The sequence below is a fragment of the Stomoxys calcitrans genome, chromosome 2, assembly GCF_963082655.1.
Source record: "Stomoxys calcitrans chromosome 2, idStoCalc2.1, whole genome shotgun sequence".
NCBI lineage: Eukaryota > Metazoa > Arthropoda > Insecta > Diptera > Muscidae > Stomoxys > Stomoxys calcitrans.
Genome location: NC_081553.1, coordinates 52,455,542 through 52,483,308, shown reverse-complemented (window position 1 = coordinate 52,483,308; position 27,767 = coordinate 52,455,542). Strand labels below are relative to the sequence as shown.

The 27,767-nt window shown below is 39.9% G+C and overlaps 1 protein-coding gene across 4 annotated transcripts in view; it reads right to left on the bottom strand.

The window, feature by feature from the left end:
• The window catches only part of LOC106082119 (octopamine receptor beta-1R), a 353,347-nt gene that overhangs the window by 41,809 nt on the left and 283,771 nt on the right, over positions 1-27,767 (bottom strand). For all 4 annotated transcript variants that reach the window (XM_059362044.1, XM_059362048.1, XM_059362045.1 and 1 more), the window contains 2 exons: positions 16,299-16,496; positions 16,023-16,194 (listed from right to left, as the gene is read on the bottom strand). In XM_059362044.1, coding sequence (XP_059218027.1) covers positions 16,023-16,194; positions 16,299-16,496 — 370 coding nt within the window. The remainder of the gene's footprint in view (positions 1-16,022; positions 16,195-16,298; positions 16,497-27,767) is intronic.

Below are 27,767 nucleotides of genomic sequence, written 5' to 3'. Positions count from 1 at the left end.
TTCAGAAATACATTCTCCAGGTATTTAAAGGCTGCCTGGCTGTCTGAGAAGATATTTATGCCAATCGTCGTTATGACATTATATCTTAGCCATTCCAGCACTTTTTAATTGCAATGAACTCCGCTTGATACACACTGCAGTGGTCGGGTAACCTTTTCGATTTGAACAGTTCTAGATCTTTAGAGTACACCCCAAAGCCCACCGGGTCGTTTGGATATCCGTATAGAAGTCTATGAAACTTCTGTTACCAGGCATATCGTAGTTCCAATCGGAATAGTGGTACAGAACTTTCTATCAAAAAGCGGCTCAGGTAGGGTGTAATCCACACTGCCTGGAACATCGGATATGGTATAAAGGATAACACAGTGTCCGTAGCCACCACATGACCAATGAAAAAGCACCCTTAACCTCGCGGCAGCGGTCGCTGCAATTTGTCTAGCTACAATGTCCAGAGGCGTAAGATGTAGCACTAAATTCAGTGCATAAAATGGTGTCGTCCTCAGTGTGTCTGTTTGGGCGGCCCGGTAGCCGAGTTGGTAGCGTGCCAGTACTGGGGTCTTGGGTTCGATTCCCACTAAAAGCTTTGGTCTGTCACTACTGTGCTATCACAATGGACCTAAAATTGTCTAAGTGAGTCTGTTAAGGACTGCCACTCATACCTAACCTAACCAGTGCGGCTGTGATGAACAAACAAGCCATCCTTTGGATCCGGTTAAGTATTTAGCAGTATGTGGTCTTTTGAAGCGCCGTCCACCAGACCACAACACCATATAGCATTATAGGTCTGACAACTCCAGTATATACCCAATGAATGACATGCGGTTTAAACCCCCAACTTTTGCCAATGGCTCTCTTGCAGGTGTATAGCGCAAGAGTTGCCTTTCTTGCCAAAATGTAGGATGAACAAACAAGCCATCCTTTGAATCCGGTTAAGTATTGAGCAGTATGTGGACTTTTGAAGCACCGTCCACCAGACCACAACACTATATAGCATTATAGGTCTGACAACTCCAGTATATACCCAATGCATGAAACGCGGTCTAAACCACAAACATTTTTCAATGGCTCTCTTGCAGGTGTACAGGGCAAGAGATGCCTTTCTTGCCAAAATGTAGGATGAACAAAAAAGCCATCCTTTGGATCCCGTTAAATATTGAGCAGTATGTGGACTTTTGAAGCACCGTCCACCAGACCACCAGACCACAACACCATATAGCATTATTGGTCTGACAACTCCAGTATATACCCAATGCATGACATGCGGTCTAAACCCACAACTTTTGCCAATGGCTCTCTTTCAGGTGTACAGGGCAAGAGTTGCCTTTCCTGCCAAAATGTAGGATGAACAAACAAGCCATCCTTTGGATCCGCTTAAGTATTGAGCAGTATGTGGTCTTTTGACGCGCCGTCCACCAGACCACAACACTATATGGCAATATAGGTCTGACAACTCCAGTATATACCCAAGGCATGACATGCGGTCTAAACCACAAACTTTTTTCAATGGCTCTTTTGCAGGTGTATAGCGCAAGAGTTGCCTTTCTTGCCCTTTCCAAAATGTAGGATTTCAAGTTAAATTTCCTGTCCAGCAAAACACCCAGATATTTTGCGCTTTCTGTAAATGAAACATTCTCTCCTCCCAAGGAGACATGATCCACTTTGGGCAACTTGTATCTCTTGCTGAAAAAAACTACTTTTGTCTTGCACGGATTTATACCTAGACCACTTGCGGTAGCCCATTTCGCTGTTGCACGTAGAGCTTCTTGAAGTATTGGGTTGCTCAAAAAGTAATTGCGGATTTTTTAAAAGAAAGTAAATGCATTTTTAATAAAACTTAGAATGAACTTTAATCAAATATACTTTTTTTACACTTTTATTCTAAAGCAAGCTAAAAGTAACAGCTGATAATTGAGAGAAGAAAGAATGCAATTACAGAGTCACAAGCTGTGAAAAAATTTGTCAACGCCGACTATATGAAAAATCCGCAATTACTTTTTGGGCAACCCAATATATCTCTTATAGTGCTGGAAAACTTTTCCCTAATCGCAATTGCCACGTCGGGGGCGGAATTATTATCCGATTTGGCTGAAAATTTTCAGGAAGTTCTAACTTCTAACAACTGCGCCAAGTATGGTTCAAATCGTAATAACCGTCCATAACCTGATATAGCTCCCATATAATGCGAACTCGAATCTTGACTTCGTGAGCCTCTAGAGGGCGCGAAATTTTGCTCGAAGTGTTTTGGTATGACCATCAATAACTGCGCCAAGTATGGTCCAAACCGGTTCACAACCTGATATAGCTTCAATGTAAACCGATCTCCCCATAATACTTCTTAAGCCTCTAGAGGGAGGAATTGTTATCCGATTTGGCTGAAATTTATTCATAATGACTTTTTGTAGGACCTTTCACATACGAGTTAAATATGGTTAAAATCATTCCATAACCTGATATAACTGCCATGTAAACAGATCTCCCAATTTTATTTCTTGAGCGACTTTAGGACGCAATTTTATCCGATTTGGCTGAAATTTTGCACAAGGAATCCCATTTTGGGTTACCAACAGCTAAACCAAGTATGGCCCCAATCGGTTTATAACTTGGTATAGCTTATCCATTATCCTTTGTTTGTCTATAAAGAGATATCGGCCAAAGAACTTGACAAATGCGATCCATGGTGGAGGGTATATAAGATTCGGCCCGGCCGAACTTAGCACGCTTTTACTTGTCTACCCGCCCAATGGGAGTGAGCCGAGCTAATGACCATGAGAATGAATATCACCAGAAATTGAAGGATTTTAATTTACTACGGCAAAGAAAATTGCCAGACAACAGACGGATTTGATCACAGACAACACGCCTTTCACATACGTTACTAGCATGGCGAGTGCTATCTTCATTACCGTAGTGTTGCTCTTTAACCAAATTTATTGGGTTGCCCAAAAAGTAATTGCGGATTTTTCATATAGTCGGCGAAAAATTTTTTCACAGCTTGTGACTCTGTAATTGCATTCTTTCTTCTGTCAGTTAGCAGCTGTTACTTTTAGCTTGCTTTAGAAAAAAAGTGTAAAAAAAGTATATTTGATTAAAGTTCATTCTAAGTTTTAATAAAAATGAATTTACTTTCTTTTAAAAATCCGCAATTACTTTTTGGGCAACCCAATAATTACGGCTTAAATGTATTTTCAATTTCTTAACTGCCATAAACTTTCCTTTATGGCCACAAGCTCAAATTGAAAATATTCACATTAACCTTCAGAGCTATATCCAATTTCATTTGTATCTTTATTTTAGTGCTTTGGGAGAACGGAGGAGGGGGGGCTAATTAAATAAATGTTCTGTCACTCAAAGACTTTGATGTGTGTGTCTGTTTCGGATGTCTACAGGTTAAAATGTTAAACGAAAATCTTTGTGGAGTGCACAGAATTCATTGTGGCATGTAAACACAGCATTTAATAAGTTTAATTAGAAAACTGAAAACTCTTCAGCATGATGGAGGCGATGATGATGATGGTGTGTATGGATGATGGTACCCTCAGAAAAATAATTAGCAAAACTTAATGGGATTAATAAGAAGCGCCATGATCTCAGACATTTACATGTGAGTTCATGTGAAAGTTGCTAATACATTAAGGGCGGGGAATGTTAACTTTGTTACAACTAGTTATAGTATGCATAATAACAAGTAAAAGCGTATTAAGTTCGGCCGAACTGGATCTTAGGAACACACCACCATGGATTCTGTTAAAAATTTCCCCAAATGAATTCTGTTGAAGAGCATATGTTTAATTTAAGTACGAAACTTTATCCAAAGAAGTAGAAAGACATTAAGTTCGGGCGGGGCGAACTTTGAATACCCACCACCTCGGATATATATGTGAACCACCTATCGTCCTAATCCGATGAAACATGCATAATTTATGCACCCATAGCAGCTAGTTGAGTTGCAATCCATAATCGACCCATTATATACCCTCCACAGTGGATCGCACTTATCGAGTTCTTTTCCCGGTATTTCTTTTTAGGTCAACAAAGGACGAAAGAAAATAATTGCTATGCTATTGGAGCTATATTAAGTTATAGTCCGATTCGGACCATAATAGAAGTGAATGTTGAAGCCCATAGTAGTAATCATTTTGTAAAATTTCAGCCAATTCGATTAAGAATTGGGTTCCATAGGGGCTAACAAAGTGAAACAGGTAGATCGGTTTATATGGGAGCTGTAATCAAGCTATAGACCGATTCGGTCCACATTTGACACGTATGTTGAAGGTTATGGGAGAAGCCGTTGTGCGACATTTCAGGCAAATCGGATAATAATTGCGTCCTCATTTTGTAAACTTTCAGCCAATTCGAGTAAGAATTGCGTCCTTTAAGGGCTACAGAAGTAAAATAGGGAGATAAACCGATCTCCGATCTGGGAGCTGTATTAAGCTATAGACCGATTCGGACCATATTTGACACGTACATTGAAGGTCATGGGAGAAGCCGTTGTGCACAATTTCAACCAAATCGGATAATAAATGCCCCCTCCAGAGGCTCAAGAAGTCAAGACCCCAGATGGGTTTATATGGCAGCTATATCAGGTTATGTACCGATTTGCGCCATACTTAGCACAGTTGTTGGAAGTAATACCAAAACACTACGAGCAAAATTTCAGCCAAATTGGATAACAATTGTGCCCCCTAGTGGCTCATAATTGCCCCTCTATAAGCTCAAGAAGTCAAGACCCCAGATTGGTTTATATGACACCTACATCAGGTTATAGACCGATTTCAACCGTACATGGCATAGTTGTTGGAAACCAAAACAACACACCTCATGCCGACTTTCAGCCAAATCGGATGAGACTTGCGCCCTCTAGTGGCTCATGAAGTCAAGACCCAAGATCGGTTGATATGGCAGCTATATCAAAACGTGGACCGATATGGCACATTTCCAATCCCACAAGTATTTGCGCACAATTTCAAGCTGCTAGCTGTACTCCTTCGAAAGTTATCGTGCTTTCGACAGACAGACGGGCGGACGGAAAGCGCACAAGCGGACGGACATGGCTAGATCGACTTAAAATGTCATGACGATCAGGAATATATATACTTTATGGGGTCTTAGACGAATATTTCGAGGAGTTACAAACGGAATGATGAAATTAGTATACCCCCATCCTATGGTGGAGGGTATAAAAAGATTGTCGAAGGGCTGAAAATAGCTCACTGTCCCAAATTTGATCGAAATTGAATAATAAATGTGCCATTTATGAGACCAAGACCTTAAAACGACAGATCGGTCTATCCATCTGAACCAAAATGAAAGCAGATGTCGAAGGGTCTTACAAAGCACACCGATCCAAATTTCGGCGAAATCGGACAATAAATGAGCCGTTTGGTCTATATGACAGCTATATGCAAATCTGGACCGATCTGGTCCATCTTGAAGAAGGGCCTAACACAACTCACTGTCCTAAATTTCAACGAAATTGGACAATAAGTACCCCTTTTATGGGCCAAAGACCTTAAATCGAGAGATCGGTCTATATGGCAGATACATCTAAATATGGACCAATCTGAGCCATATTGAAGAAGGATGTCAAGGGGCTTAACGCAACTCACTGTCCCCAATTTCGCCGAAATCAGATAATGAATGAGGCTTTAATGGGCCCAAGACCTTGAATCGAGAGATCGGTCTATATGGCAGCTATATCCAAATCTGGACCGATCTGAGCCAAATTAAAGAAGGATGTGGCCTAACACAATTTACTGTCCCAAATTTCAGCGAAATCGGAAAATAAATGCTCATTTTATGAGCCCAAGACCTTAAGTCGAGAGATCGGTCTATATGGCAGCTATATCCAAATCTGGACCGATCTGAGCCAAATTGAAAAGAGATATCGAGTGGCCTAATACAACTCACTGTCCCAAATTTCGGCGAAATCGGAGAATAAATATATAACAGCTATATCCAAAACTGAACCGATCTTAGCCATATTGAAGAAGGATGTCGAGTGGCCTAACACATGGCATAACAATACTGTCCCAAATTTTGGCGAAATCGGAAAATAAATGCCCTTTTATGGGCCCAAGATCTTAAGTCGAGAGATTGGTCTATTTGACAGCTATATCCAAATCGGGACTGATCTGAGCCAAATTAAAGAAGGATGTCCAGTAGCCTAACACAACTCACTGTCCCAAATTTCCGCGAAATCGGACAATAAATGCGCCTTTTATGAACCAACAACTTTAAATTGAGAGATCGGTCTATATGGCAGCTATATCCAAATCTGGACTGATCTGGGCCATCGAAGAGAGACTAATTCAACTCAATATCTTAAATTTTAGCGAAATCCGAAAATAAATGCGCCTTTTATCGGCCCTTAAGCCTTAAATCGAGATATTGGTTTATATGAAAGCTATATCCAAATTTGGACCGATCTAGGCCAAATTGCAGAAAGATGTCGAACTCAAAATGCTAAAAGGCAAAATTTGCCCATGAACATTCCATTAAGGAATAGGGGCAATCTTCTCACATATCAATGAATGCTGTCCGATTCAATTTTAAGCTCAATGATAAGGGACCTCCTTTTTATAGTCGAGTCCGAACGGCGTGCCGCAGAACGACACCTTTTTGGGGAGAAGTTTTCATAAGGCAAAGTACCTCACAAATGTCTCAAGCGTTGGGAGGGGATAACCACCACTTACAGATTGTGTGATGTTCCTGACCTGATTCGAACCCAGGCGTTCAGCGTCATAGGCGGACATGCTAACCTCTGTGCTACGGTGTCCTCCGTTAACAAAACTAGCACAACTTACTGTCCCAAATTACAGAGAAATGGGAAAATAAATACCTTAAATCGAGAGATCGGTCTATATGGAAGCTATATCCAAACCTGGACCTTTCAAGACCAAATTGAATAAGGATGTCGAGGGGCCTAACGCAACTTACTGTTCCAAATTTTAGCAAAATCAGACAATAAATGCACCTTTTATGGGATCAAGACCATATGGCAGCTATATCCAAATCTGAACCGATCTAGGTCATCTTCAAGAAGCATATCGAGGGGCCTAGCACTACTCACTGTCCTAAATTTCAGCGAAATCGGACGGAAAATGCACCTTTTATGGGACCCTGACCTTAAATCGAGAGATCGGTCTATATGGCAGCTATATCCAAATCTGGACTGATTTGAGTCAAATTAAAAAAAAGACGTGGAAGTGGTTTATACAACTCACTGTCCCAAATTTCAGAGAAATGGGAAAATAAATGCACGTTCTATGGGTCCAGGACCTTAAATCGAAAGACCGGTCTATATGGCAGCTATATCCAAATATGGACGGATCTGGGCCAAATTGAAGAAGGATGTCGAGGGGCCTAACGCAACTCGCTGTCCCAAATTTCAACAAAATTGGACAATAAGGCACCTTTTATGGGCCTAAGATCCTAAATCGGCGGATCGGTCTATATGGGGGCTATAACAAGATATAGTCTATAATGCCCATCTTGAAACTCAAACCTGCCTATGGGCAAAAAAAGAATCTGTGAAAAGTTTAAGCTCAATATCTCTATTTTGAAAGAATGTAGCGGGATTTCAACACACAGACAGACAGACGGAGGAACCCAACGACCTACATCAATAAGTAGTATCCGTGCAAAATGTTGAGCGGTTAGCTTCACGCGTTTGACCGTCATTGTGATTTCCCCAGACGTATGACCGGACTTGGCTAAAATGACTTGGATCAATATTTCGAGGTGTTATAAATAGAATGGGTATACGCCAATTCTATTGCGATCTTATTTGACTCACAAATTTTGCAGATAAAATAAAGATTGCCAACTATGAATGTTCTTCTTCAGCTTCTGCTTATTGAAACGGTGACCATTAGCCTTACTACAACTTAAGATTCAAGCCGGGACAAACTAACTAACCTTATAAGCCATTGAATTTACCTTATATACAAATAGTTTTTCCTAAAGTCTCTGACAACTTTTTCTTAATCCAGTTTCGCTAAGTTAATGCTAAAACACAATCTCTCAAGCTTTTAGTTTTAATTCTATCACCCCCTCCCATGTAATATGTTTTAAAAACCAATATCGAATATAGAACAATTTAATAAATCCTTGCTTAATGTCCTTTTTGCATACCAAGAGAAAGTGCTGAAGAAAATTATGTTTTTGCATCAACATTAACAACGTAATAAGATTGTAGGAGGTTCCAAGGCTCCACTGACATCAGTATGCATTCCATTCGATATCCTTCGTTATGACGAAACTATGCCATGCATGAAGGCGGCATTGCACACAAACACCTTTGTAGAAGGAGGGAATAAAGCGAATGTGAGCATAGTTTTTTTTACTATCACTCACCAAGCAAAGGTTGTGTATAAAGGAAATACTAAATAGATAATGGGAAATGCATCACTACGCATGAGGATTACAAGGAAACTGAATTTCCATTACACAAAGGTCGTTATATGGCAAAGAGCAAAAAATCAATTTCCCTACAAACAGATTGATTTCCATGATAACGTTGGGGAAAAAAGAACATTGAATTAATATGAAGTCATTTGAAGTTTTTGTTGAGACTTTTGAACATTTTTGAGGCTTGAAATAAAAACGCATTTATCACAATATGTGACGGAGCATACGGAGATATCGGAATTTAGGAACAATGAGGTTGATCGAAGCCTCATCATTAAGAAGACTATGGTAAAAGTAGTCTTAAGCGGATGGAATATTTTAGGTATTACCATGGAAGGAGGGAAACATAGAATGAACATAGTTGACCGATTGAAGAGTTATACATTAACTTCCGATTGACACAGGTCGTTGGGGATTACAAATGAGCGAAATCGGTTCACGTTTGAATGTAGCTCCCATATAAAATGGATCCTGGATTGTACTTCTTAAGGCCCGAGATCTAGATGCAATTGTTGCTGTTGTTGTAGCAGTGTGTTGTACACCGAGGCTGCAGCCCTGGCCGATGATGGACTCCATCGGTCCGGTACGTACAACTAGCTGCCATGGAATAGTAGATGCAATTGTTGTCCGATATTGCTGAAGTTTTGCATATAAAGTTTTGTTATGATTTCCAACAACCACGACAACTATAATCCATATTAGTCTATAATCTGATATACATAGTTTCTATATAAGTCGAGGTCCCATTTTACATCTAAAGCCAATGGACGCTTAAATTATTATCCAGTTTGGCTAAAATTTTGAACCTCCTTTTTTATAGCGGAGACCGAATGGCGTGTGGCAAGGTGACACCTAAAATAAGAAACCCTTGGTTGTCGTAAAAATCTAAGACGATCTAGCCGTATCCGTCCATCCATCAATCCGTCTGTTGAAATCATGCTACAGTCTTTTAAAATTAAGAATAATTTTTTTCCGTAGGCAGATTAAATTAGATGAAAGGCAGATTAAGTGGCAGTCTGCAATTAGACTCACTTAGACGTTTTCGTTCACTGCTATACCACAGGAAGGAAGATGCCTTCTAGTTCAACCATCCTGAACGCTTTAAAAATCCCAACGCTAAATCAGACTAGTTCTCAAAGAAATGAGAACCTAAAGTGGAACTTCTTCGGAAGGTCAGTGTGGGATACCCACACAACATATGTTCTACAACAAAGCGTCTGTTCTCGCCAGCAAAACGGTAGACCTCTTCAAGTCTAGATTATTCTCATAATTTTGGAATGCTCACAACTTCCCTTTGTGCTATCTATTATTCGAGCCTAATCCTTACATGTCGCTAGAGTCATATCTACAGATTCCAGTTTCCCTGGAATGTATATGGTAGTTCCTGGTCTCGCAAGCTCATCCGCTTTACAATTCCCTGGGAAATTTCTGTGATCCGGCACGCAGATAGGTGAATATTGAACTGTTCAGCCATTTCGTTGAGAGATCTATAACAATCGAGGGCTGTTTTTGAATTCATTGAATTCATTCTGGGTGTCTGAGAAGAAGGTTTGACCACTAAAGTGTATAACCAGGGCATGACACTCTGTTTAAAACCCCAACTTTTGCCAATAGCTCTCTTGCAGTTGTATGGGGCAAACGTTGCCTTTTTTACCCTTCCAAAATTCTGAAATTTAAGTTCAATTTTCTGTCCACCACAACACCCAGGAATTTTTCGCTTTTAGTAAATGGATCTTTCTCTCTAATACATCATCGGGTCCTGGAAAATTAAAGAGTCGAGACTTTTTATGGCCCAAAGAGGTGACGCACTGCGGTACGCCTTTCGGACTCGGCAATAAAAAGTAGGCCACTCACCATTGAGCTTAAACACTTGAATCGGACAGCATTCATTGAGGTGTGAGAAGTTTGCCCTTGTTATTTAGTGGAATGTTCATAGGCAAAATTTCCGATTTGCAAAGGATTTTCGACTCAGACAAAATGTTCCAACAACCTTCGACGAATGCAATCTCTTCTAGCGCAACGTTGTTCGTTGAAGAGTTTCCCAGAAAATGTGTATCAACGAGTAGTTTATCACTAGCCATTGTCCATACATTCTCTGACTTCTGAATACATCCCATCGTAATTGGTCTCGAGGATAGGAGAATCCTAGAGCGTAGAGTCCTCAGATGTATACTCCTCCTCCCTTAGCTCGACCTTGTATTTTTTTTAGCCAGCCTTATAGACGTCCCAATCGGCCGGTGCCATTGTGGCTTTCCTCCTGTAAAAGAGCTTTTTGCAGTCCTTCCTTAGATCAACCATTTCTGGGGTCCACCATGGTGGTCGCTGTTAACATTGGCTTGGCACTAAGACATGCTGACACAAGCGAGTCATACATTGCCTTCGAGATCCGCATGACCATTATGTTTATGTCCTCCGCAGTTTCCACTACCTTTTCTGGTCTAGAAGGGATAGTCATGCAGAATGTGTGCCGAAATTTATTCTAATTTGCCTTTCTTCTGTTTACCCGAGGGACCACTGCTGCAGTTTTCTCCCCAAGGCTGAGGCTAATATAACGATGATCAGAGAAGCTGTGGGCGTCCGACACTTCACAGTCTCATATCCCTTCGCTTATATCTTCCGCTCATATCTTCCTGTCTGTTACTGGTTATAAAGTTCGGTTTATTTTCTTTATTACAAATCGCCATACAATAATTCGATAAGCAGCTCACCCTTTTCTTTGATATCCAAACTTCCTCATATCTGGTTAAGTGTATTAGCATCACTTTCCCTGCAGAAGCGGCTTCAATCAGCAACCTAAAGGTTGAAAGAGGCATCTCTGAATAGTTCGCCATATATAGGGAGGCCAACCAGTAATGAGACTTCTTAATTTCAATGCTGGCTACTACTCAGTGCTGGCTTTTCTTCAGTGCTAAGCGACGGAAGAAGTAAACCATTTAGACTACTATTTGCGAAAATACAGGATCTGTGTCTCACATTGCCTGTACCCTTGAATAGTCCGGACCATTTCCCGCAGACCCTAGGTTCCTGGAAAAGAACCACGTCGAATCCTCTAGCCATCAGAAGGACCTGAAGTGCCGCCTTACATTGGTGGAGATTTATCTGTAGAAATTGGACCATTGTCGGGTTCTGATGATCAAAGATTTCTTGCAATGGATAAAGAAACACAGAGATCACAACACACCAACGTTTCGGGGCACGTTTCGTTGTTGGTTAGGGGACTTATTCAACCGCATTAGGTGTGGGCGCTTCAAGGGTCATACATTGATAGGTCGTATTTATATCGAATATATCGCGAAAACGTATTTACGATGTGAGTACGATACCAACAAAGTTTGACAATAAAATTTTTGGATTTTTTTATACCCTCCACCATAAGATGGGGGTATACTAATTTCGTCATTCTGTTTGTAACTACTCGAAATATTCATCTGAGACCCCATAAAGTATATATATTCTTGATCGTCGCGACATTCTATGTCGATCTAGCCATGTCCGTCCGTCCGTCCGTCTGTCTGTCGAAAGCACGCTAACTTCCGAAGGAGTAAAGCTAGCCGCTTGAAATTTTGCACAAATACTTCTTACTAGTGTAGGTCGGTTGGTATTGTAAATGGGCCATATCGGTCCATGTTTTGATATAGCTGCCATATAAACCGATCTTGGGTCTTGACTTCTTGAGCCTCTAGAGTGCGCAATTCTTATCCGATTGGAATGAAATTTTGCACGACGTGTTTTGCTATGATATCCAACAACTGTGCCATGTATAGTTGAAATCGGTCAATAACCTGATGTAGTTGCCATATAAACCGATCTTCGGTCTTGACTACTTGAGTCTCTAGCGTGCGCAATTCTTATCCGATCAGAATGAAATTTTGCACGACGTGTTTTGCTATGATATCCAACAACTGTGCCAAGTATGGTTCAAATCGGTTCATAACCTGATATAGCTGCCATATAAACCGATCTTGGGTCTTGACTTCTTGAGCCTCTAGCGTGCGCAATTCTTATCCGATCAGAATGAAATTTTGCAGGACGTGTTTTGTTATGATATCCAACAACTGTGTTAAGTATGGTTCAAATCGGTCCATAACCTGATATAGCTGCCATATAAACCGATCTTGGGTCTAAAGTGCGCAATTCTTATCCGATTGATGGTTCAAATCGGTTCATAACCTGATATAGCTGCCATATAAACCGATCTTGGGTCTTGACTTCTTGAGCCTCTAGCGTGCGCAATTCTTATCCGATCAGAATGAAATTTTGCAGGACGTGTTTTGTTATGATATCCAACAACTGTGTTAAGTATGGTTCAAATCGGTTCATAACCTGATATAGCTGCCATATAAACCGATCTTCGGTCTTGACTCCTTGAGCCTCTAGAGGGCGCAATTCTTATCCGATTGGAATGGAATTTCGCACGACGTGTTTTGTTATGATACCCAACAACTGTGCCATGAATGGTTTAAATCGGTCCATAACCTGATATAGCTGCCATATAAACCGATATTAGGTCTTGACTTCTTGAGCGTCTAGAGGGCACAATTCTTATCTGATTTGAATGAATTTTTGCACGAAGTATTTCGTTATGATATCCAACAACTGTGCCAAGTATGGTTGAAATCGGTCAACCTGATATAGCTGTCATATAAACAGATCTGGGGATTTGACTTCTTGAGCTTCTAGAGGGAGCAATTCCTATCCCATTTGGCTGAAATTTTGCATTACGTATTTTATTTTTACTTCCAACAACTGTGTCAAATAAGGTTCAAATCGGTTCATAACCTGAAATAGCTGCCATATAAACCGATCTGGGATCTTGACTTCTTAACCCCTTGAGGTCGCAATTATTATCCGATATGCCTGAAATTTTGTACGACGGATCCTCTCATGACCATCAACATACGTGTTTATTATGGTCTGAATCGGTCTATAACCCGATACAGATCCCATATAAATCGTTCTCTCTATTTTACTTCGTGAGCCCCAATGGGTCTTCAACATATAATTTAATTGTGGTCCGAACCGGACCATATCTTGATATCGTTTTAATAGCAGAGCAACTCTTTTCTTATATCCTTTTTTTGCCTAAGAAGAGATGCCGGGAAAAGAACTCGACAAATGCGATCCATGGTGGAGGGTATATAAGAATCGGCCCGGCCGAACTTAGCACGCTTTTACTTGTTTTTGTTTTTAATTTATATTTTTTATATTTGTACAAGCCGAGCCGGGCACGCTCCGCTGCGCCTTCTTTAACTCTCTAATATCTTTTTAGGGTGGGGACACTTCGCCCTGAATGCGGATTTCGAATTCGTGTCGTTATAGCCTATGACTCTGAACGCATTCGAATCCTGGCAAGAACATCGGACAAAGCGGTGTTTATTCCCTCTTAATATTGGCGACATTTGGTACAATGCCATGTATGTTCATTTAAAAAATTTTCCCCAAAGGGGTGTAGCACTGCGGGACGCCGTTCGAACTCGGCTGTATAAAATTGAGTTTAAACTTGAATCGGAAAGAACTCATTGATGATGATTAATGTGAGAAGATTGCCCCGGCTCGGTTCCTGGTGTTTTTTAAAAATTAGGGTAATGAGTAGCGTTTTTTAGGGGAGGGATGGCACTTCAGACATTTCGACTCAAATATGGATACCAAATTCGTGCTGCACTCCCGTTTGGAGGGTTTTTTTCATTTGAGTCTCATATTGTAACAATGGATCAAATAACCCATTTGACGTATCTTTAGGAGGAAAAGCGCCACCATTAATGTCATATTCGTAATCTACTCCCAAATACCATTCATTTGAGTCCCATATAGCCATGGTCGACTAAAATGCCCAATTGAGGGTATTTGGGGTTGGGCGGCCTCCCAGTACTTGGACCTAATGTTTTATGCCATATTTGCAATCTACTGCCTAATACTTTTCATTTGAGTCTCATATTGACATGAACTTCGAATATATCTGTTTAGAGAAGTTTTGGGGGAGGGCCCGCTGGGTACTTGGATCCAAACTGTAATGCCAAATGCGTTTTCTGGTCTCCAATACCTTTCATTTGATACCCTAATTGTGCTCATCGGACCACTTTCGGATATGGGTGGCGTTTTTGGGGTAAGGCGGAGGATACGCCTCCACCCAATATCTAAAAATTATATATCCTATGATTCCTTCGAGACAAACGTACACAATCTATGAAAATTTTAAGAAAAACAGTTCAGGCCAGTATCATATAGTCATAATGGATCTAATGGCGTTTTCAGGGGTGGCGTGACCCCCTATCATCGATCTGATTTTGTATGCCAGATTTGAAATCTACTCACGAATACCTTTCATTTAAACCGCATATTGAAACGAACGTCCAATATGTCTGTTTGGGGGAGTTTTGGGGTTGGGGCGGCATGATGGGTTTAATACCATATTCGTATTCTACACTCCAATACATTTCATTTGATACCTATTTTGTCCCGATCGGTCCACTTTTATTTTTGGATAGTACTTTTATTTTGGGTACTACAGGGGAGGGTCCGCCTCCTCTCGATATCAAAAATTATATAGCCTATGTTTCCTTCCAGAAAATTTCAAGGAAATCGGTTCAGCCGTTTTTGACCGACAAACAAACAGATTTTTTTCAACTTTGGATTTTAAAGATTGAAAGTTTTGATTTCAATTATTTTTTTGGACTTTAATTTAAAATTTTTTAAATTTTTGATTTTAATTTTTTAATTTTAAGATTTTCTATGTCATATTATTTAGTAGCAATTTCAACCACAGCAACTTCAAAACGTGATCCTGTTTTATTTGGTTCTTTTGTGTTAAACCTAAAAAGTTTTTCTCTTGTGATGTCAGTGCATATGCAATGGCAAATGCCTTTAGTTGTGTTGCCTTACTTTTCGCATGCTTAAATGACAAGCCCATTAAGCGAAATGCCTTCTTCACTTTTGAATTATACAACTACCTTGATTACAAGACCAACAACATGAAGAACGTTCATATGTTAACTACATTACGTTAATATGAAAGAACGAATGTGAAGGAAAGCAGCAGTGACAGGTAAGTCCAACCAATGGAGAGGAGTTGCCATTATGTGGCATGGACTTCACCAAGACTTCACACTTATAGACTATACTTTTATTTTATTCACTATTTTATTATGGTATTTTCGCATACTTTGGATATGGCCCCCCATTCCATAGTGATAGGACATTTCTGATGAATGTGCAAGCAAGGTAAAAAAATCACAATCCTTTTAAGTTGGTGTCCTGATGAAATTAGTTCCGTAATTACATGTAAAGTTACACCATGAAATAAACTGGTACGGTTCCATTGCCCTCCATGCTTGCCACTGTCGACACATCTTCCACCACTATGACGGCAAAATGAAGTGCTTACCCATGCCTTTGGGCTTAACCACACACACACACATATCTATGCAAGCACACATGTGTTATGTCAGGCACACATTCCGCGATACATTGAAGTAATTAGTTCTTCAATGTATTTAAAAAAAGAAGTAACAGGAACAATTAAAGTGTAACATAAAACAACTTACTTTAAAAAAAAGAGAGGAAATGAAAAGAGACAGAGAGAGAGAGAGAGAGAGAGTATGTGGTTAACTTACATGAGGATTTGACTTTAAGTAGCGCCAATTCTCACTGGTCGTATACCAACCAGAACAAATGGGCAGAAATGAGAGTAGAGCAGGCGCCAGCCACACAATCACCAGCATGATGAACACACGCCTATGTGTCATAATTAAGGGATAATCCAATGGCTGGACTATGGCATAATATCTGAAAAAAAACAACAAAAAGCCAAGACATTTAATATACACATACTGCAAGCGGATCTTCCTTAATGGGGTTTACCAACAATTGTTTACGATTTTTGTACTTACCTGTCCACCGATATGCAACACAAATGCATTATACTCGCCGTGGAAAAGTAGACATCGAAACTGTTCCACATATCACACATGATTGAGCCAAACATCCATTTGCCGGATATTTCTACGGAAGCATTAAAGGTCATGGCACACAGAGCCACCAGCATATCCGCCACTGCCAGAGAGACCACAAAATAATTGGTGATAATCCTGTAAATAGTCAAATGTGAGGATATCACGTGAGAAGACAACAACCAACAAAAAAATAGGTGAGAAGGAAAGTTGGGCAAGGTCGAGCTTGGGGATACCCTATAAAAAAAGTCAGTGAAGAAAAGAGAAATTCTAATGACCTCTCTAAGGGAAAAATATGAACACCCAATTTTCTAGAGTTTATCTAAGAAACAAAATATTTTATAAAAGCTTTACCGTTTAAAGAATAAAAGCACCAGAACTTTGATTGCCATAAACAATTATCTCCAGTCACTCCTACAATGAAAAACAAGTGAATCCAGCTTCTGTCATTTTGGGTGTTACTAGTTAATCCCCTAGCTTGTTATAACCTCTACCTCTGTAGTATTTTAGAAAGGAGACAACCAAACACCAGTAAGGAAAGGCAAAAGTCGGGCCGAGCCCACTATATAATACCCTACACCTACCCTACAATTGTAAATTCGGGCAATACATACATATTTATGCATATGTGAGCTATATCCAAATCTGAACCGATTTTGATGACATCTTGCAAATCGGGCGATACATATATATGGGAGCTTTATCTAAATCTGAACCGATTTTGATGAAATCTTGCAGAAATGTTAGGATCAGTAACAAAACTGTCCGTGTCAAGTTTTGTGCAGATGGATTGAAAATTGTCGCTACTATGGCCATTGAAGTAAAAATCGGGCGATACATATATATGGGAGCTATATCTAAAGCTGAACCGATTTGGATGAAATTTTGCAGATATGTTAAAATCAGTAACGAGACAGTCCGTGCCAAATTTTGGTTGAAAATTGGAGCTACTACGCCCATTTAAGTAAAAATCGGGCAATACATATATATGGGAGCTATATCTAAATCTGAACCGATTTTGATAAAATTTTGCGTGTATGTTAAGCAAGAAAACAATCCGAGCCAAATTTTGTGCAAATCGATTGAAAATTTAGCTATTGCGGCGATTTAGGTGCAAATCGGGCGATACATATATATAGGAGCTATATCCAAATTTGAACCGATATTTATAAAATCTCGTAGATATGTTAGGATCAGTAACAAAACTCTACGTGTCCAATTTTATGCAGATCGGTTGACATTTGCAGTTTCTACCGCCTTTTAAGTGAAAATCGGGCGATACATATATATGGGAGCTATATCTAAATCTGAACCGATTTCAATGAAATTTTGCAGGTATGTTAACATTAGTAACAAAACAGTCCGTGCCAAATTTTGTGCAGATCAATTGAAAATTGTAGCTACTACGTCCATTTAAGTGAAAATCCGGCGGTACATATATATGGGAGCTATATCCAAATCTGAACAGATTTTGCTGAAATCTTGCAGATATGTTAGGATCACTAACAAATTATTTTTTGCCAAATTTTGTGCAGATCGGTTGAAAATTGTAGCTTTTTCGGCCATTTAAATGCAAATCGGGCGATACATATATGGAAGCTGTATCTAAATCTGAACAGATTTTTATAAAATTTTGCCTATATGTTAAGATCAGCAAGAAAACAACCCTTGCCAAATTTTGTGCAGATCGATTGAAAATTGTAGCTACTACGGCCATTTAAGTGCAAATCAGGCGATACATATATATGGGTGCTATATCCAAATCTGAACCGATTTTTTTGAAATCTTGCAGATATGTTAGAATCAGTTGCAAAACTGTCCATGCCAAATTTTTTGCAGATCGGTTGAAAATTGTAGCTACTACGACCATTTAAGTGCAAATCGGGCGATACATATATATGGGAGCTATATCCAAATTTGAACCGATTTCGATGAAATTTCGCAAATATGTTAGCATCAGTAACAAAATAGTCCGTGCCAAATTTGGTGCATATCGGTGGAAAATTATACCTACTGCTGTCATTTAAGTGCAAATCGGGCGACACATATGTATGAGAGCTATATCTTAATCTGACCCGATTTTTACCAAAATAAATAGCTCTCGTCCTTGAGCCAAAAAAATTATATGTGCAAAATTTTGTGATGATTGGACAATAAATACGACCTGCACTTTGACTACAAGGATACATGGACTCACAGACGGACAGACGGACATGGCTAAATCGAATCAGAAAGTGATTCTGAGACGATCGGTATACTAATCAAGGGGTCTGGCTCTTCTTCTTCTTAGAGTTGCAAACAAATGCACAAACTTATAATTCCCTGTACCACTGTGGTGGTGTAGGTTATAACAAGTAAAAGCTAAGTTCGGCCAGGTCGAATCTTTTATACCCTCCACCATGGATTGCACTTGTCGAGCTCTTTCCACAGTATCTCTTTTTAGGCAAACAAAGGATAAACGAAAAGAATTGCTATGTTATTGGAACAATATTGAGCTATGGTTAATTTCGGACCTTAATTGAATTGAATATTGGAGACCATAGTAGAAGCCATTTTGTAAAATTTCATCCAAATCTTGTAAGCATAGCGCACTTTAGGGGCTGAGGAAGTAAAACAGGGAGATCGGTTTATAGAGTAGCTGTATTAGCTATCAACCGATTCATACCATATTCGACACGTATGTTTAAGGTCAAGAGAGAAGCCATTGTACAAAAGTTTGAGCCAAATTGGATAAAACTGGCGCCTTTTAGTGGCTCAAGAAGTCAAGACCCCAGATCGGTTTATATGGCAGCTATATCAGGTTATGGATCGATTTCAACTATTTTTAGCACAGTTGTTGAAAGTCATAACAAAACACCTCATGCAAAATTTCAGATAAATCGGATAATAATTGCGCCCTCTAGTGGCTCAAGAAGTCAAAACCCCAGATCGGTTTATATGGCAGCTATATCACGTTATGGACCGATTTTCACTATTCTTAGCACAGTTGTTGGAAGCCATAACAAAACACCTCATGCAAAATTTCAACCAAATCGGATAATAATTGCGCCCTCTAGTTGCTCAAGAAGTCAAGACCCCCGATCGGTTTATATGGCAGCTACATCAGTTTATGGACCGATTGGAACTATTCTTATCCCTGTTGTTGGAAATCATTATAAAACACCTCATGCAAAACTTCAGCCAAATCGGATAAGAATTGTGCTCTCTAGGGGCTCAAGAAGTCAAGATCCCAGATCGGTTTATATGGCAGCTGTATCAAAACGTGGACCTATATAGCCCATTTACAATCCCAACCGACCTACGCTTATAAGAAGTATTTGTGCAAAATTTCAAGCGGCCAGCTGTACTCCTTCGAAAGTTAGCGTGCTTTCAACAGACAGACGGACGGACGGACGGACGGATTGTCATGACGATCAAGAAAATATATACTTAATGGGGTCTTAGACGAACATTTCGAGGAGTTACAAATAGAATGACTAAATTAGTATACTCCCATCCTATGGTGTAGGGTATAAAAATGAAACAACTACAGCAGCAGCAGTGAAATGCTTGCCCGACACGCAATGACAGTTCATAAACATTTTCAGACAAACAAGGATAGCAAAAGGCGTTAGAAGAAAGATACAGAGAAGGAGGTTGAGGGCAAGTATTTAACACAGAACAAGTGACAAATTGGTTACGTTCGAATATACCACAAATGTGGCATGCAACCACAGCCATTCATTTGAACTTGTTGTAGTAGTGGTGGTTATAGTAATGATGGTGGTAGTCTTTCGTCGCATTTGCTTATTTATGTGGGTGCTTTCATTTGTATATGTGCGAAAGTGTATGTGTATTTGTTATTGTGTGCAAGTGTATGTGTGATTATCCTTTTGTTGGTGTCTATGCTTGTTAAAGTCCTTTAAATGTGAGTTTATCTTCATAATGGCTAGCTGGCAATGCGAATGCGAATTAAATTTGTTCCAATGGCAGAATTTAAATGCGCCATTGCCATTGTGTTGGAAATGGCTGTTCGTTAGCAGAGCAGAAATTGCTAACAACTATTTTAAAAGGAAATGAAATGGCTCTCAAGCCATGAAGTAATGGTTTGCTATATGGTCCCATTTTAGTTTTTTTTTTGTGCTATTTTATGTGAAACAATTACGTTGTAATGTGCATTTGATTTACGGTGTTTTCTTCCTAATGAGCCAAAGGTTGTAACATTAAATGAAGGATTTGAAGCGAAACAAAACTACGGTTAATATGATTTGTTTGGTTTAGGAAGAGGAAACATGGACAATTAAAGCATTTAATGAAAGGTGAGTGATATATGTTAAAGAACTGAAAGCCATTCCAAAATTTCTTCCCTAACTTAGTTGTCAAAAATGTCCGATAGACGAATTTGGGTGATGAAAGAAACTCAAAAATACTTTTAACAAGTAGGTTAGGTTAGGTTGAAAAAGAAAATCTAAGTTAGGAATTCCATGCTATTTACAAAATCCTTAATTGTTTTTCATGCCACTCCCCTAAGTTGATTCATGTCGATTTTACATAAGTGAGCTCGTAGTCCTATGTGTCCTGTCATGATACCGAAAGCTTTAATGACCACCTTCTTACTTGCTTTCAGTAATAGTCTCGTTTTCTTACGATCTGGATCCCCCATAGGATTTTCGCCGTTCTACCGACCGCCGTTCTACCGACAGCCGTTCTACCGACCGCCGTTTCTACCGACCGCCGTTTCTACCAACCACCGTTCTACCAACCGCCGTTCTACCGACCGCCGTTCTACCGACCGCCGTTCTACCGACCGCCGTTCTACCGACCGCCGTTCTACCGACCGCCGTTCTACCGACCGCCGTTCTACCGACCGCCGTTCTACCGACCGCCGTTCTACCGACCGCCGTTCTACCGACCGCCGTTCTACCGACCGCCGTTCTACCGACCGCCGTTCTACCGACCGCCGTTCTATCGACCGCCGTTCTACCGACCGCAGTTCTACCGACCGCCGTTCTACCGACCGCTGTTCTACCGACCGCCGTTCTACTGACCGCCGTTCTACCGACCGCCGTTCTACCGACCGACGTTCTACCGACCGACGTTCTACCAACCGACGTTCTACCGACCGACGTTCTACCGACCGACGTTCTACCGACCGACGTTCTACCGACCGACGTTCTACCGACCGACGTTCTACCGGCCGACGTTCTACCGACCGACGTTCTACCGACCGACGTTCTACCGACCGACGTTCTACCGACCGACGTTCTACCGACCGACGTTCTACCGACCGACGTTCTACCGACCGACGTTCTACCGACCGACGTTCTACCGACCGACGTTCTACCGACCGACGTTCTACCGACCGACGTTCTACCGACCGACGTTCTACCGACCGACGTTCTACCGACCGTTTCGACCCTATGGAACAGGGTTGCATGCGTATTCGTCACCCACGCCTTTAACTCGGACTGCGAAGACTCCTAAGGCTTCGGGTTAAAAGTTTATTGACGGCATCTCCGCCTGCAGGACCGTATTATGGTCAGGCAGTCTAAAACATATCTCAGTCCCTGGGTTCTCACCCCCAGGCCCACTCTGTCCTCTAGCTTTGATCCATCCGTGTAACATGATCTTCCAGTCAATACTAGGCAATACTAGGGTTCCGTCAATCCAAGACTGTGCCGATGGCAGCAGTGCTTCGCACTCAACTTCAAGGTTCATCTCAGGTATCCGATGGGAAACCTCTTCCCTTCCTTCCATGTTTCCTATCGTCGCCATATCGAGCTGCTCCCATCCTAAATCCATTCTCCTACAACCTTAAGTGTCATAGCCGCCTCACACTTAATCTGCTTGGGTCGGATATCTAGAATATGGTAAAAGAAACTCAAAAATACATTTAACAAGTAAAAGAGTATCAAGTTCGGCAGACCGAGTTTTTTATACTCTCCACTACGGATCAAATTTGTCAAGTCTTGTCTTTGCCCCGGTACCTCTTTATAGGCAAACAATGTGTAAAGGATAAAAATTGCCATGATATTGGAACTTTATCAGGTTATGGACCGATACGGACCATACTTGTTTTGAATTCTCCAACATTCATACCATGTATGGTCCGAATCGGTCCATTACCTGATATAGTTTCTATAGCATGGCAATTTTCTAAGACTCGACCTGCCGAATTTGGCATAATAGACATCATTGCGCAAAATCTTAGCCAAATCGGATGAAAATTGCGCCCTATAGTTCTAGAGGTAAAATCGATAGATCAGTTTATATGGGAGCTATATTAGGCTACACCAAAGGCTACAGGCTACCCCAAAGACTACAAGTCTAGATTCGGAAACTAAACCGAAGTCAGCCAAAGGCTGCGATCACCAGGAGGGCATCCCATGCCTGCGAAAAATAGCATGAACGAACAATAGTAGGAGCTATATCTAAATCTTTCTTGGCAGAGCACGCATTTTGATAATAAAATTAAATAATTTGCAAGCGTTGTTCGTTTGTAAGACCATTCGTGATTAAATTATAGACCAAACTGAAGATGTTTGACAGTGAAACCAAACACGAAACGTGCGTGAGCTGTTTATATCAGCGTTGCCAAAAAGATAATAGCTAAAAAATCACCCTTTATTATTCCACTCGACATACATCGATTAGACAGGCCACCGTATCGCAGAGTTTAGCATGCCCACCTATGACGCTGATCGCCTGGGTTCGAATCCTGGCGAGAACATCAGAAAAATTTTTCAGCTCTGGTTATCTCTTCCTAATACTGGTGACATTTGTGAGGTACTATGCCATGTTAAAACTTCGTCTCAAAAAGATGTCGCACTGCGGCACGCTGTTCGAAGACGGCCATAAAAAGGAGGCCCCTTACCATTTAAGGGCAGTGATAAGGGGGCCCCTTTTTATAACCGAGTCCAAACTGTGTGTTGCAGTGCGACACCTCTTTGGAGAGAAGTTTTACATGGCATAGTACCTCACACAAATGTTCCCAGCATTGGGAGGGGCAAGCCACCGCTGAAAATTTTTTCTGATGGTCTCGCCAGATTTCGAACCTAGACGGACATGCTAACCTCTGCGCTACGAACATATATATGGTTCAGATTAAGATATAGATCTGCATCGATTTCTAGAAAACTTCCCAGATATTGTGGTAGTCGTCGAGTAAAGCGTTGTGCAAAATATGGGAGCTACAGGGTGGCTGATGAATATTGCTACAATGATGAATATTGCTACATTTTTTTTTCGGTGTATGGAATACATTTTTCTTTTATTCATGTTAAATTAAATTATTAAATTAATTATTAAATTATTATTAATTAAATTAATTAATTAATTAATTAAATTAATTATTAAATTATTATTATTAAATAGAAAAAAAGTTATTACATTTTTTTTTGGTAGCGGCTTTCATCAGCCACCCTGTATATCTAAATCTGAACCGATTTCGAGCAAAATTCTAAGGCATTGTTGTTGTCATTAAAATTTTGGCAAGATTGGTCAAAAAATGTGCTTACAGTGGATTTTTGAGCGAAAATCGGGCGATATACATATATGACAGCTATATCTAAATCTGGACCGATTTCTATGAAATTCACCAGTAATATCGAGAGTCATGAGAAAATCCTTACTGTCAAATTTCGAAATGAGCACTTTATTGAGATATTTCCCAAAATCGGACGAATATATATGTGGGAGCTATATCTAAATCTGAACCGATTTAGATATAGCTCCCGAGAAAAATGCCTGCACCATATTTCAAGACGATCGGATGAAAACTGCGACCTGTAATTTGTACACAAATTAACATCGACAGACGGACAGACATACGGACATAGCTAAATCGAATCAGAAAGTGATTCTAAGTCGATCGGTATGCCTATGAATAGGTCTAACCCTCTTTCTTCTGGGTGTTACAAAATTATAATACCCAGTACCACAGTAGTGGTGTAGGGCATAAAAATAATTTCAAATTTGTTTGCTTGTTACGGCGAGCTTCATATTTTCATGATGCGTCTTTTTTATTCAAAATTATTTTTTTTTAATTTTCGATCATAACGGCTGTCTCGAAAGGGAAATAAATACAAAAAAGCATATAAAATAAATTTTTAATTTTTAGTAATTTTTAGTAATTTTATATTTTATTTTATTAAATCTACATGCTTGTAATGATATTGGGTTGCCCAAAAAGTAATTGCGGATTTTTTAAAAAAAAGTAAATGCATTTTTAATAAAACTTAAAATGAATTTTAATCAAATATACTTTTTTTACACTTTTTTTCTAAAGCAAGCTAAAAGTAACAGCTGATAACTGACAGAAGAAAGAATGCAATTACAGAGTCACAAGCCGTTGAAAAAATTTGTCAACGCCGACTATATGAAAAATCCGCAATTACTTTTTGGGCAACCCAATATTATTTCCTTTAATTCCAGCAACACACCAAGTTTTATTCCCAAAAATTCCCATAATATTAAATTCCTTATTAAAAAATCTTTTACTTCATGATGACATTATTAAGAAAATAAGGTATAATAACACAACCATGATAAGATTACAATGTAAATGAAACCAGAAAAAAAAGAAATCACTTTGTGTAGCCAAAGTCATTGCGTGGCTATTACTGCTGGTCAACACAATTTTCCGCTTCATCACCGCCAAACGGTGACAGAAGCAGCGTCATCAGAAAAAATTTAATTTCCACCTTTTTTTTTGTCTGAACAATGAAGCACACCCTCAAAAACAAAAAACAAAAACTTAAGGGGGACATAATAGAAGCAACAATCTTTCTAAGCAGGATATTAACAAGGGAAGAAGACACGAAGAGAAACAACATCCACATCCACCACATTATAAATTATCATAAAAAGGACATAAATCAAAACTAACCGCAGTTTTATTAATGCTGCCACAAAAGCCATAAAGTCTATTAAACCATATTCATTATGGCCAATTCGCACAAAACTCTCTCTCTCTCTCTCTCTCTCTCTCTCGCACACACACACCCACGCACAATCTTCGATGAACACGAGCCCAATTCTTGTAAACAACTTTGACCAGAATAGCCATACAGGCTCAGCACTAATTTCTTACGAAAAACAAATACCATGTGAATGGTCGGATTGGCAGACAGACAGACTTTAGGTTGAAATCACACACATGCTCATAGACATGAAAGGACATATTTTCAACTTTTACTACACCCTCACGATTATGTTTTCATCCCGCCAAAGTTATGAATGTGCCATTAAATGGAATGAAAGTTTTGTTTTTTCCTTTTTAATGACCTGTAACATGTAATTAAAGATTTTTGGTATTTCAGCCTTTTTTCGCTTTGGTATACTAATGAGGAAATGAGGTGTACGAAGAATTGAGTAAAAGGGGGTGGTTGTAAAAGTATTGGTAAATGAAAAAGATTTGTAAGGAATAAAGTCAGCAGACTTGACTTAGCGCAACTACTCCAAATTATTAATCTATTGAACAATTCTTCATGGGAGCATTGACAAAAGATTGAACAAGAATTTATTCTTCTAGGGATATTCACAAACTATGCCCTAACAGGAAAAAAATTGGATTATAATAGGTTGCCCAAAAAGTAATTGCGGATTTTTCATATAGTCGGCGTTGACAAATTTTTTCACAGCTTGTGACTCTGTAATTGCATTCTTTCTTCTGTCACTTATCAGCTGTAACTTTTAGCTTGCTTTAGAAAAAAAGTGTTAAAAAAAGTATATTTGATTAAAGTTCATTCTAAGTTTTATTAAAAATGTATTTACATTCTTTAGAAAAATCCGCAATTACTTTTTGGGCAACCCTATAGTTCCGTATTTGAATCGATGAAATATTGAAGAGGTAAGCCGAATGCGTTTTAATGGCGCAAACAGAAAGAACAAGAAGGAAGAAGGCTATAACGAATATCGTAAAGCCCTTCGCAGGTTAGAGAAGGAGACGAGAATTACAAGGAGATCAAAAAGCACCTTCCACTCATTTATATCCAGACCGTATAGAACCATCGACATACTACTGCAATAATTCCTTGGAGTTAGCCTGCCATTGCTTGAATGGATTTTTAGGGCAAGCCTGACATGATCCTACAAACCAAGGGCATGGAGAGACGTCAAGGTGGTCTTTATTCCGAAAGCTATGCAAATTTCTGTCGACTATCAGTGAGATCATGGAAAGGTCACTGAAAGCACTGTCGCCAAAGGCTTTTGAATAAGGCAAACCAAAAGAGCGCGGAACAGGGCTGTAACGAATATCGTAGAGCCCTTCGCAGGTTAGAGAAAGAGAAGGCGAAGATTACAAGGAGAACAAAAAGCACCTTTCAGACATTTGAATTCAGACCCTATAGAGCCATCGATATATTACTGCAGAAATGCCATGGAGTTACTCTGCCATTGCTCGAATGGATTTTTAGGTCAATCCTGGCATGATCCTACAAACCAAGGGTAAGGAGAGACATCAGGGTGGTCTTTATTCCCAAAGCTATGCAAATTTCTGTCGACGATCAGTGAGATCATGGAAAGGTCACTCAAAGGACTGTCGCCAAAGGCTTTTGAATAAGGCAAACCAAAAGAGCGCGGAACAGGGCTGTAACGAATATCGTAAAGACCTTCGCTGGTTAGAGAAAGAGAAGGCGATTATCACTTTCCGGGCATTTGGATCCAGACCGTATAGAAACATTGAGGTACTACTGCAGAAAATCCATGGAGTTACTCTGCCATTCCTCGAATGGATTTTCAGGGCAAGACTGACATGTTCCTACAAATCAAAGGTAAGGAGAGACATCAGGATGGTCTTTATTCCCATAGCTATAAAAATTTCTGTTGGAAAGGTCACTGAAATGACTGACGCAACGGGCTACGAACTTGTCCTAGGAAAATAAAGTTTGTGCTCTTCACTTGGAGATATAAGATACCAGATTTTAGAGTCCCGCTCTTGGATGGGACCATTCTGCGGTTGTCGGAGGGGGTGAAATATATAGATTTCTTCCTCGATTTGAAAGTGTCCTCAAAGCAAAGGAGGAGGAAAGAAACTGTAAGATACGGTGCCACTTTTACTCCAGCCGGAGGATGTTCGACAGGAAGTGGCGCATTAAACCAAAGTCGAATTGCTAGATGTACACAGCCATAGTGAGACTGGTGTTGATATATGTGGCATTAATATGGTGAAATGCTGTTCTCAAAGCGATACAAATTTCTATCGACGATCAGTGAGATCATGGAAAGGTCATTGAAAGGACTGTCGCCAAAGGCTTTTGAGGAAGGAAGAGGGCTAAAACGAATATCGTAAAGCCCTTTTTGCAGGTTAGACAAGTAGACGAGGATTACAAGGAGAACCTATGGGACTTTCCAGTTATTTAAATCCAGACCGTATATAACCATGGAGGTACTACTGCAAGCCTGACATGATCCTGCAAACCAAGGGCAATG